Genomic DNA, 11911 nt, shown 5'->3' on the forward strand with positions numbered 1-11911 from the left:
CTGAGGATGACAGAGAACAATCGATTGGCAGTTAAGATGTCGCGCCAATCAGGATGAGGCCGCCACGATGAAGGATATGATTGATTTACTGGCTGAAGACCTAGAACCTCCGATGGCGTGAAGCCGAACGGCGCGTGACGCCAGCTCGAGGAGCGAGCTCAATTCCACTGCACTTCGGCGTCATCATCTTCGACGACTGGTACTGCTCCTTGCCGCGTAATGGCGCGTTCACACTTGGACATTCGGCGGCGACAGGGAGCGGAATCCGCGGCCGCCGAAATGCTGTCTCGTTCACACTTCCCGGCCACCGCGTCGCCGCTCATCGTCTGTGTGTCGTCTGCTCACGGCGTACACAGATGTGGCAAGAGCTTAATCGATGCTGTCTACATACCAAAACCTCATGCACGCTTGCGTACGCTAAATGCAGTTATTTTGTCGGACGTTACGACATTTCTAACATTCTCACATTTTAATCGCCCAGTGGCGCCATCTGGTGGTTAGGACAGGAACCATTGTTGACAACAACTCGACGCCCCTCTTAAGCCTAAAAGGGGAAGAATCGTCACCCGACAATTCTGTGCAAAACAATTTTTTAATGAGAAATCGTTTATGAACGCAATTTTTTCATATAATGCAAAATTTAACCATAACAATCAGAATAACCGCAGGTCACACCACGGCAGCCTTGAGGTTTTTTTTTCTAATAATGTTTTTGCTTTTGTAACAAGCGTTCCCCACTGGCTTTCGATGGCAATCTTAATTGTTCGATGCGATTGATGGAAACAGTAAACAGAAAGATTTTAGAACATATCTGAAGAATGGGCCATTATCTTCATTATTTCCGCAAAAGTACAATTTTAAAAATTGGCAAAATTTTAGCCCGAGAATGTTGAAGATGATCTCTCTCGCAGAAGAAGACGTGCTACTCGCTGAATTCAATTCATTGGGCTGGTCACAACGGCAGCGTTTGTGCTCGGCCTCACGATGGCTCACAATGTATGAACTGTTTGCGAGCTTAATCTGCCCTGCAGACGCACTTATAGGTCGGTATCGTGAGGCTACTGTGAGAGATGAATGTTCGTGATGGTATTTGGGCAGAGGTCAGTGTGCGTGTCCGTTACTGCAGGACATGGAGCGGCCTCACCCAAGTTCGATGCTTTCCGTCACGCACCCGTGCTTGGAGGTCTGCAACCGCAACGTCGCTCACAACGCCCACCCGAGGCCTTCGCTCGTGTTCTTCGCCTGCCAAGACCGACTCGGCGAGGACACGATGAGTGCGTCTGCAACTACCATCAAGTCTCTTTTTAAAAGTGTCTGGGACGTAAACGGTGCCGTGAATAGTATACGCAGGCATGACATTCAGGAGCAACGCTTAGCGTTGTGACCCGCCAAAATTATTTTTATCGGGGCCGAATGCTGTCGCTGTGAGGGAAAGCCCTAACAATGCAGTATTTCCTACGGCATACTTGCTTACAGATTAATATCGTCATCTGTGATGAGCTTTAAGATAAAAAGTAGTGGTTGTCAGCCTTACAATATTGATGGCCGTTCCGCACTACGGCTAATCTTGGATTAGTTGTTTTAGGCGTTATGGGGTTTAACAACCAAAAGCAACTTCGAATATGAGGGACGCCGTAGCGGAGGGCTCCGCGTAATTGTGACCACCGGGGGTTCGTTAACGTGCGCTGACATCGCACAGTACACGGGCCTCTAGAATTTTGCCTCCATCGAAATGCGACTGCCACGGCCAGGATCGAACCCGCGTCTCTCGGGTCAGCAGCCGAACACAATAACCACTGAGGCACCAGGGCGGCTGAATGGTGGATTCCCATCTGTGGAATTAAACCATGATACAAATGTTAAATGTCTAATCTTGTCAGGATGTTGGATGCACTTATAGCGGAGCTCAACACCTCTATAATGCTTTCGACTAGATTGCAAGCCCATACTCATGCGTCGGAATGATGAAAGATAGGTTGCTCAAAAACCGACATTCACAAGTGAAGACAGGCGGGGCCACAATGTGTCTCGGTGATCGTGTTTAGGAATGCAGCTGTATACAGTTACGCCGCTGGTGTACATTATTCACGGTTTCGACGGAAGAATCAGTAGTACCCTGCGTGCAGAGGAGGCGAACTGGCGGCGAGATTTGTCGGTGAAATCCCGTTACTGGCGCCCGCTGCTAGAATAAGTGCTAATATAGAACTGTTGCCGCTGTCGACTTCGCTGCGCGAACACAGACCCTAAATTTATATACCGATGGTGTTTGGGCGCATTTTAGTTATTCTCTGAAAACATTTCTGATAACTGTTCGCCGTCGAATAGGCAAACAGTACCACTTGAAACATGAATGTTTTGGAAGCAAACTCACTTGCTGTTATTACTAAGACATTCCTAGATGCAGAACATAAAAAAATGTTGTAGCCACTTATTCATCACTCACTCTCAGCAAACATTGCTGAGTATGCTCACGTTTGCAAGAGGACGTCATAAGATCGCAGGAATATCGGGGCAGTAACCTTAACAAGAGCTGGGCAGGAGAATTTGAGGATGTGCGGGAATGAATCCGTGCACACCTCCTCAACCAGGAAGAAGATGCGCATGCCCAACAATTTCGGAAGAAACATTTTTGAACGGGAAAAAATTGTGAAAGTATCTTTGTCATAACTTGTAAGATTTCACCATAACAATTAAAATATCTGCAGATCTTCTGTGGGTAGCCTTGCATTTTTTTGTATTAACACTTTTGGTATCTATGATTTATTTGGCAGTTTTAAGTGCTCGATGTGAGCAATGGAGAAAATTTGTAAATAAAGACTTGGCTGCACATTCGAAGATGGACCATTACATTCAATATTTCTAATACAGTACTTTACAATTTTCAAATGTTCAAAATTTTTTGCCAAAAAGGTCGAAATGATTGCGTAGCTAGATCATTGTAAGCTCTGATTATGCGTCTGCAGCTACCTCGGCAGTTGTATAGGGCGCCTTCTCGAGCTGCTGCTCCGTCCACTTGGGTTGCAATCTTCAAGACCGCGGGGACACCAGATGCGGACATCGACTGCGTTGAGGGCTTCCTTGATGACTTCCTGGGCGAGCCCTTCTGCCGCACTGGTGGGCAGTCGGCGGCGGCTACTGTCAATGATGGCATCGATGAGTCGTTTCCACGGTTCGATACTGTCGACCCCGAGTGAGTGGACATCCGCCGACTGTTTGCCTGCGGAGAGAAAGGCGTCTAAAAAGGACGCTGGCTTCTTTCTCGGGTTTGCTGGGAAGCGGGAAGTTTTCGAGTAGCTCAGGGGCCCTAAACTTGTTGACATGCCCTACAGTGCAAAATACTTGCGAAGTTTAGCATTTTGTTGTAACATGGCTGCGTAGAGAGCTAAGCAGGTTGGAATAGGTTGGAATCGAGAATACTATGCGCTGCTAGTCGAATAACAAGTATATCCTTGGCAAATAACAATTATGTCCATGGCGAGGTTGAACAACGTACGTTCCTATAGGCCCGCACAATACAATGATTCTGCCTCCGTTCAGAGCCTCTTTTATTCTTTTTCTGTATCACCATCTACCCGCCGCAGTGCCTCAGTGGTTAGGGCGCTCGACTACTGATCCGGAGTTCCCGGGTTCGAACCCGACCGCGGCGGCTGCGTTTTTATGGAGGCAAAACGCTAAGGCGCCCGTGTGCTGTGCGATGTCAGTGCGCGTTAAAGATCCCCAGGTGGTCAAAATTATGCCGGAGCCCTCCACTACGGCACTTATTTCTCTTTCTTATTTCACTCCCTCCTTCATCCCTTCCCTTATGGCCCGGTTCCGGTGTCCGCCAAGATATGTGAGACAATTACTGCGCCAATTTTTTTTTTCAAAAACCATTTTTCAATTTTCCATCTGCCCACCGACACCGCATCGCTGTTCCTGGCGGAACCTGCCAGTCGATTAGGTATACACACTAATACTGGAATAGAATTGATGGACAGTGATGAATATAATGAACTGGTTACGTTGACCTTGGTGACGATACGCTTGAGTCGTCGTTCAAGAGTGCGTCATTAATTCGATTCTCTAGCATAAGCGTCAGCATCAGCTCCCCTATAAGGACAAGGAAAGGCCGTACATAGCTAACAAGTGCTATATCTGGTAAGGGGCACTTGCAACTCCAGAATATCTGATAGCAGCATTATGAAGATATCGATCACAAAGCGCGCAATCAAGCAAGCATGGCTATGTGCCTTGCTGCTGCAATTGTGACATGTGGCTTCCGCTGCTGTTAAACGTGTACTAGAATAGTGACCGGCCCAGTGATAGTTTGTGAAGCTAGCTCAGCGTTTCGTGCTGCAGCCAGCATTCGCGCTGGCTTCTGATAAAGGGCTTCTTACTACATTTTTTTTTGTTACATGCAGCCGTTTTCTTTATTGTCGGTCCGTTCATTAACATTATCGGCATGTTGTGTAGAGGGAAAAGGCGAACCAATAATCACTAGGAAAAGCGTCGGTTTTGCAGCTTTGAAACATTGTACAATACATTTCTCGTAATAAAAGAAACACTCGCAAAATATCATTCGGAACAAAACGTGCATGTACTTTTGATATTAACTTTATCAAAGGTAGCTTTTGAGTGCATGGTTTTGCATAAACACAACATATAGTTTGGATGAAATGGTAGGAATAAAAAGTGCAGCTCTCTGGGCCACATTGTATGTGACGAAGTCAGAGGGTCACACGCGCTCCTATGAGGTGACTTCTTTGGCTGGGACGAGATGAAAGACACAGGTGGAGCATTTTTAAGTCACCACTATAGGAGTGGGCGGGGCATGGCGGTTCTGATAGAAGATGGTCTTCAGTGCTGTTCGGGTGCATTAATATTGGTCTCAAATGTGATGTCCGGAGGTAATTGAACACCGAAAGAGTTGCGCAGCTCAATTTTGTTTCACGCGCAACCTATATATATATATATATATATATATATATATATATATATATATATATATATATATATATATATATATATATATATATATATATATATATATATATATAATAGTTGCGGGGAAGTGGTTCATATGGTTGTAGAAACGAGCCCCTCATTTCCCTTCCCTTGTCTGCTATTATCTTAACAACGGTCTCGGTTCTGGCAGTCTTAATGCCATAGGTTGCATATGAAGCTCCAGCCCTCAATGTTAGTAGATGACGTTCCACGTCACACTAGCGGTAGTACAGGACGTACTACGTCCGCCGCTATGGGCAAGGGAGTCGCTGATGAACACACTCAAGGTTCGCTAGCACGCAGAAACATAAATACCCACGAGAGCAGCAGATCGGATGGCCGTCGCCCTAGCTCAGTTGGTAGAGCACCGGATGCGAAATTAGGATTTTGTAGGTTGGGATCCCACTCGCAGCATGGTTGTTTTTACTCCTGATTTATTAGTAAATTCATTAAGAGAGAGATTAATTGAAGTATAATTCTCCCTCATTGATCCACACACCCCAAAAAATACAATCATTCCCTTTGTTTCGGTGACTATTGGCTTGCTTCATACATACAATATATATATATATATATATATATATATATATATATATATATATATATATATATATATATATATATATATATATATATACATATTACAAAGGAAATGGGGGCTCGGCAGGCAGATGAGAGAAGCCAACTGCGACAGAAACAAAGCAAAGGTATTTTTTTATTTTTTATTTCAATTTTTAATTTTATTGAATTAAATTTAAGCCATAATATACTCACTTGTAATCTTAACATATCAACACCGGAAATAAAAAAACAACAAACAATCCCCTTTGCTCCTTGGTTTTTGTGGCTGCTGGCTTCTTTCATATTTCTATATTTATTTACGCATATGACAGAATCCAACAGTCATCCAAAACAAGTAGCATAGGGAACGTTTTTCTTTCTGGTGTTCATCAATGGGATATTAATAAAGCAGTTATTTCTGAAGAAGACAATGATGAGAAAGTAGAAGTAAAGAACCACATGCTGCCGGTGGGATGCGAACCCACGACCTCCAAATTTCGCGTCAGGTGCTCTACCAGCTGTCCTATGGCGGCGGCTGTAAAATCTTCTGCTCTGGGCGTATTTACGTGCAATCTAACCGAACGTTGAGAGTGTTCACTAACGCCACTCTCGTGCATAGCTGCGGACGTACAACGTCCTGTATTACCGCGATGGACCCTAGGAACTTGATGGAACGTTCAGGGCAGAAGTTGTGAAGAACACTCTTGTTCTAACTACGGCATCAGTATTGCCAGAATGAAGGCTGTGTTGAATATATATATATATATATATATATATATATATATATATATATATATATATATATATATATATATATATATATATATATATATATATATATATATATATATATATATATATATATATATATAAGGAAGCCAACAGTCACCGAAACCAAGGTGCATAGGGGAATGTTTTTAATTTTTTTTAAATTTGTAGTGCCAATCAATTGAAATTTAAAGAAAATTACTTATAAAGCAGCAGAAAAAACAACTATACCGCCGGTGGGATCCGAACCCACGACCTCCGAATATCGCGTCCGGTGCTCTTACCAACTGAGCTACGGCGACGGCTGTCCAATCTGCTGCTTTCGTGGGTATTTATGTTTTACTGGGTGTAAGCGAACCTTGAGAATGTTCACCAGCGCCACCCTCGACCATAGCGGTGGACGTAGCACGTCCTGTAATACCGCGAGTGTGACGTAGAACGTCATCTAACGGCGAGGGCGGAAACTGTGCGAGAGCCCTCTTATGCTACCTATGGTAACAAGACTGCCAGAACCGAGACCCCCGTTAAGCTATTAGCAGACAAGGTAAAGGAAATGAGGGGCTAGTTTGACAAACATATTAAGGAAGCCAACAGTCACCGAAACGAAGGTGCATAGGAGAATATTTTTAATTTTTTTTTAAATTTGTAGTGCCAATCAATCGGTTTTTTAAAGAAAATTACTTATAAAGCAGCAGAAAAAACAACTATGCCGCCGGTTGGATCCGAACCCACGACCTCCGAATATCGCGTACATACATATATGCATATATACATACATATATACCAATGGAGCGCAAACTTCGCTATATATGTATAGTTTGGGTTTGAAACTCACAAGTTTTTCTATCCACCAGTTAACATAGCGAGCATGCCTAGAGGCTTAAGATTTTGTGCTCTTATCACGAAATTATATCGCTCTGCAACATGAAGTCAGGAGCCTAAACAAGTTTTTTTATGTGGTATTTAGAAGAAGAATGATTTTTGAGTGACATGATGCGACAGCGAATGGCGGCCTGGGGCCAGAAAGACGCCTGAGGTCAAGTCGTTGTTCTGTGGGCAGCGCAGAGAGCGTCTGAAGCTCCTAATAAATGTATCGCAGTTATTGATGAGGTTTCTTTATCTGCTTTATATGCAAGCGACACCGATGAACTGCACGTGCCATGCCACTCTCGAAGTCACCAGGCGCTTGTTTTGCATATAATTTGTCAATTGAACCCCTCTGACGTGCCACCTTGGACATGTCAGGATTTAACACAGTGCTGTTTTTTTTTCACGCTGTAGTGTGCTCGGCAGGTCTCCGTGCCGACGTCAGCCGCGGTGCTTTGTCGGTAGTGACTGTGCGCGCGGCAACTTCTGCTCATTCATGTAGCTGGCAGATACTCGCGCAAGCATCAAAGATGTACCCTCATTTCGGTCAGGACGGATGCCGGACATCTGGAATCTGCCATAACTAGCAATCTGATCAAAGGTTAACGTAGTACAGCGAAACACCAAAGAGTATGATTGCAAGCCATGTATAACTGTCACATTTAATCGAAGCGCAACAAAAGAGGGGACTGCCTCGTCGGCAATGCGCATCAGCTCTGAATGAAAGCTGTGTCCTCGAAAGAAGAGATATACTTTTTTTTAAAGCTGAAGTAATGGCCCTAGAAGGTGGAGCCCTCAATCAAAGGACACATTTGCCGCATCTGTCCGGCTGGCTCGGCCGATCAGGTGACGCAGCGGACGCCATCGCTCGAGGACATACTAAGGGAGCGACGGCTGATGGGTTGGGACTTGAGCCAGTTAACCAGACGTACGGCGACATACTGGAGCACGTCAGGGGACTAAGGAGGATATATCCCCCACGCCACAGCCAACTCTCTGAAGAGCAGAGTGTAATTTGGAGACAGGTCCAAGCACACACATATCCATCCTTATTTATACTAAATAAGATACACGCCACTATACACAGGCCCGCATGCCGGTGGTGCGGAGAGACAGCTGCACTATATCACACCACATGGGGATGCCAACAGAAGCCTGCAGTCTATGCCACGCCGGAGCAGGGGGAGGTAGCACTGTGCAGCTGAGAACACGGAGATGAGCTTTCACTGGCCGATTGGGCCCAAGCTACCGCGGCCACTGCAGAAGCCTGGACTAAGGACGCGACCCACGAAGACTCCCAATACGCTGATTAATGCATAAACGCTTTCTTTTTATCTCTCAATAAAAACTGTCCCTCTCCTCCTGTCTCACCTATGCATTGAATATTGTAGGAATAGAATATGCCTTAAAACAGTTCCTTGATGCAATGTGTCGCAGCTCGTGCAGGTTTGAGGTACATTGATGGCAGATTTTTTCCCACCTGCATCACGCACACAGATTTTGCTTTCATTTGTGTTTCAGGGTCATGCAGCTGCGTAGGTTTCTGCCTGCCATGGTAGACACCGGTGAAAGGACCCATGTTTTTCTTCAATTGGTAATCAAATGTGGACAAAGAACTGCGCCTATCAAGTGCAACTTCGCACACACTGCCACGACCACACGGTCGGCGGGAGATCGAGCTCACCCAACAAACGTAAGAGTTCATGGGAAGACAGACGCAAAACAGCAATATCAAAAAGGCTCAACACAGCTCCACAATGACGGAACCAGAACCTGGATGAAGGAATCATACCTGGATGACAGAAAAGCACAGTGAACTCTTTGGTTTCGCCGCCTACGTATGACCGTAGTAGAAGCAGGTGAGGGAAAAGTGAAGCCCACATATCAAGCGCTCTTTGTGTATCCTTCTAGCGTTTCTAGTATTTCTTGGAGCGCTTTTCACATGACGATATATGGACGAAAAACGCGTATGCCCACGTTACTACCTCCGTAAAACCTGCCTTCACTTCCCAGGCAAACTAAAGTCAATGTAGGTCGTAGGCGCGCGAAGTTCAGTTGATGCACTATAAAACGTTTGCTATGGACCAAAAAAGTTCCTTCCTCGGCAACGTCGTTTTCAATACATATATTTGGTAAACCAATCTCTGGAGAAAACTGTACAAGTGAAATAAAATCAGTAAAGAAGTCTCTGTCATAAAAAAAATGCAAAACGTCGCCAGCTTTCCAGTGTTTACCGGCTTATTGTCACTGCACATGATTGAATCTCGTATCAATAATCCCCGCAGCAATTGCCGTCTCCCGTACCTGCATCTTCATGAGGCAAGAATACAACTTCTGGGGCACTAATGTGGTGACCATATTAAGTTGACGCTATCATGCGCTTTCCACGTGCAGATAAACATGCCTACCTCTGCTTAAGTTGTGGTAAGCGAGCTTTTCCGCATGCTAAATTAGTGTTCTCAAGAGCTCACTTTAAATGTATGGAGTTGGCCGGAAGTTTTGCGTGCAGAAATTCTATTCTCCCAATTTAGCGTTAGCTCCATCGTTATGTGAGATGCGACGTGTAATAGCTCAAAACCTTAGATCAAAGTGAACGGTCTCTCTAGATACATAAATGGATCCTAACGCGTGTGTTCGAATAAGAAAAGCCTTTCGTATTCCATGCATAGTACCGCCTACGGTACGCCCGAACTTTTTAAGCATGTATTGCCGTTAGCTCCCACTCTCTTTAATCTCTGGCGAACAACTTCAAGAAACTGCGTCCAAAGTGAGGCTCAACATGAAGCCGAAGCTTTCTGAAAGTCCGTGTCTGAACATTGTTCTTCATAAGAAAAATTTTCTCATGTCACAGTCTCGAGCGGGATTAAAAACCGCGCCGGTGCAAATAAAGAACCTTCCCTTCTTGATGCCTCCGAACACTCGGGCATCACAGAAATTTTAGTTTTTTCGTGTGGAGCAAAATCGTCGCATTGAAGAATAAGAGTGGTTCTCCTAAAATTCTAATGAACTGGGTGGCATTCAGCGAACCGGTCCCACTTTCTCACACTATCATTATGCTGTTATTCCTCGCGCACATCGAAATTCCGCGAGACAGACGCGTGGATCTAGAAAGGGCATCCAGTTATGAGGCCGACCTTTGTCATCATATACACCCTGCTTCAAAGCATACAACATCTCTGAACAGAGACTTCGATGAACGCATTGCTTCTGCATGCGCACAAGCTAAACCGAACCATGGGCCAAAACCCGCTCGTAATCTCAGTGTTCGATTAGGGGCAAAAATCTGTGCCATTTTTTGCAAGTCCGTTTAAGTATGTCACGAAAGAACCAAGCACAATTATGCGTCACAAAGCAATAATCAAGAGTCTGCTTGCTCCCAAAGTCGGTATTCACTGACTTTAGCACATTTGGCTCGAAGCCACGTTTTGACCGGTAAGGTCGACGTGTGAAGTTATAAAGTATACTTTTCCTAACGACTGAATGCACATCCGTTGCACTTCCTATAAATAACTGCGTTCGAGGAAGCCGAACTAAAGCTGCCTCGTATAGTTACTCCAATGAATAGCTAACGTGAAAAAATCGAATGTGTCATATAAACACTAGAAAGGCCCCTCACGACCATGACCGCAACGGTGGTCTAATGGTTTGACCATGCACCGCGCATGCGAGAGTTGCGACGTTAGATCTTCGGTGCCACAGGATACCTACCGGTGATACAAGTACAAACATTCCGCTGGCCTAGTGCTCGGTTCATCGGATTGGATAATGTTTGGGAAACCGGTCTTTGACCTGACCATGAGTACACAAAAATACCTTGTGCCATGGCGCTCTTTGGCCGAAGTTGGCCTTGAGTCATAAATATGCATCACCATCATCTTTCTCCGGGAACATGTTCAGCAGGTGGGAACAGAATATACAGATGGGCACCTAGTTGCTTGTTACTACAGCTACCAGTCAAGATGATTCGCGGTTATGAAAAAGAAACTGCCTAAAAAGTTGTTTGATACACAAGTGCACAAGACCACCTCAACCCGGAGTGAAAACAGGTTGTCTCTGAGCATAGGCTCCCACTGAACGCGCTACAGAAGTGTCAAAAAATTCTATGCTGCGCCTGTACGTTTGCTCGCAGAATACAGCACTTACAATACGTATATCAGCGCCGCGACGAAGAAGATAATGCAGAACTTGTGCAAGTGATTATCTCATTGAGACCGACTATTCAGTAATTGACGGCGGGGAAACTATAGATACTGTAAGGCATCACGGCGCCAGCTGACTCCCCAAAAATGGCTTGACTTTGTACAGTACGTAATTAAAAAAAGCGTGAGCCGCGCCCACGCTCTTACATAGAACCGTCCAGTTCAATGCAAAGCCCCCAGCACACTTTCTGCCAATACAGGAAAGATCGCCGTCATCATCCTAATTTTGCATTGAGCTCGATCGTCAGAAGCCCCTAATAGCTACGGTTTTAATGATACAGAGAAATGAGAGCTCCACAATAAAACAAGTAACAAAGGCGATACTCTAAAGCTCTCTCGACTGCATTATTTAAATGAAATAGGTTTCGTAGGCTATAGGTCTACGATCAGTGTTGCAGCCTACTATAGTTCTATGCCCCTAAACAAGATGCCACCAATTCTTCAAGCATCAAGACTGCAATAAAAAATTATGGCGCACTCTAAAACAGGCTTTAACCAGGTCAATCTGAAGTAGAACAACTTGTCCTGCCTCA

General features: G+C 44.8%; 1 protein-coding gene across 1 annotated transcript; it reads left to right on the forward strand.

The window, feature by feature from the left end:
* The first annotated feature begins 943 nt into the window (after positions 1-943).
* LOC144099532 (uncharacterized) lies at positions 944-9252 on the forward strand. The gene is made up of 4 exons (XM_077632912.1): positions 944-1043; positions 1127-1274; positions 2964-3190; positions 8701-9252. Exons 1-4 carry the CDS (start codon positions 995-997, stop codon positions 8736-8738), a joined length of 462 nt encoding a protein of 153 aa, XP_077489038.1. The 5' UTR covers positions 944-994; the 3' UTR covers positions 8739-9252.
* The last annotated feature ends 2659 nt before the right edge of the window (positions 9253-11911 follow it).

The sequence above is a fragment of the Amblyomma americanum genome, chromosome 1 (genome assembly GCF_052857255.1).
Source record: "Amblyomma americanum isolate KBUSLIRL-KWMA chromosome 1, ASM5285725v1, whole genome shotgun sequence".
NCBI lineage: Eukaryota > Metazoa > Arthropoda > Arachnida > Ixodida > Ixodidae > Amblyomma > Amblyomma americanum.

What these genes read in the sequence shown, in the direction of transcription:
- LOC144099532 (XM_077632912.1), top strand. Translation starts at nt 995, where the DNA reads ATGTATGAACTGTTTGCGAGCTTAATCTGCCCTGCAGACGCACTTATA. An exon ending in CCCTGCAGACGCACTTATAG is followed by an intron (nt 1,044 to 1,126) that starts GTCGGTATCGTG and finishes CCGTTACTGCAG; the next exon opens with GACATGGAGCGGCCTCACCC. An exon ending in TTCGATACTGTCGACCCCGA is followed by an intron (nt 3,191 to 8,700) that starts GTGAGTGGACAT and finishes TTTGTGTTTCAG; the next exon opens with GGTCATGCAGCTGCGTAGGT.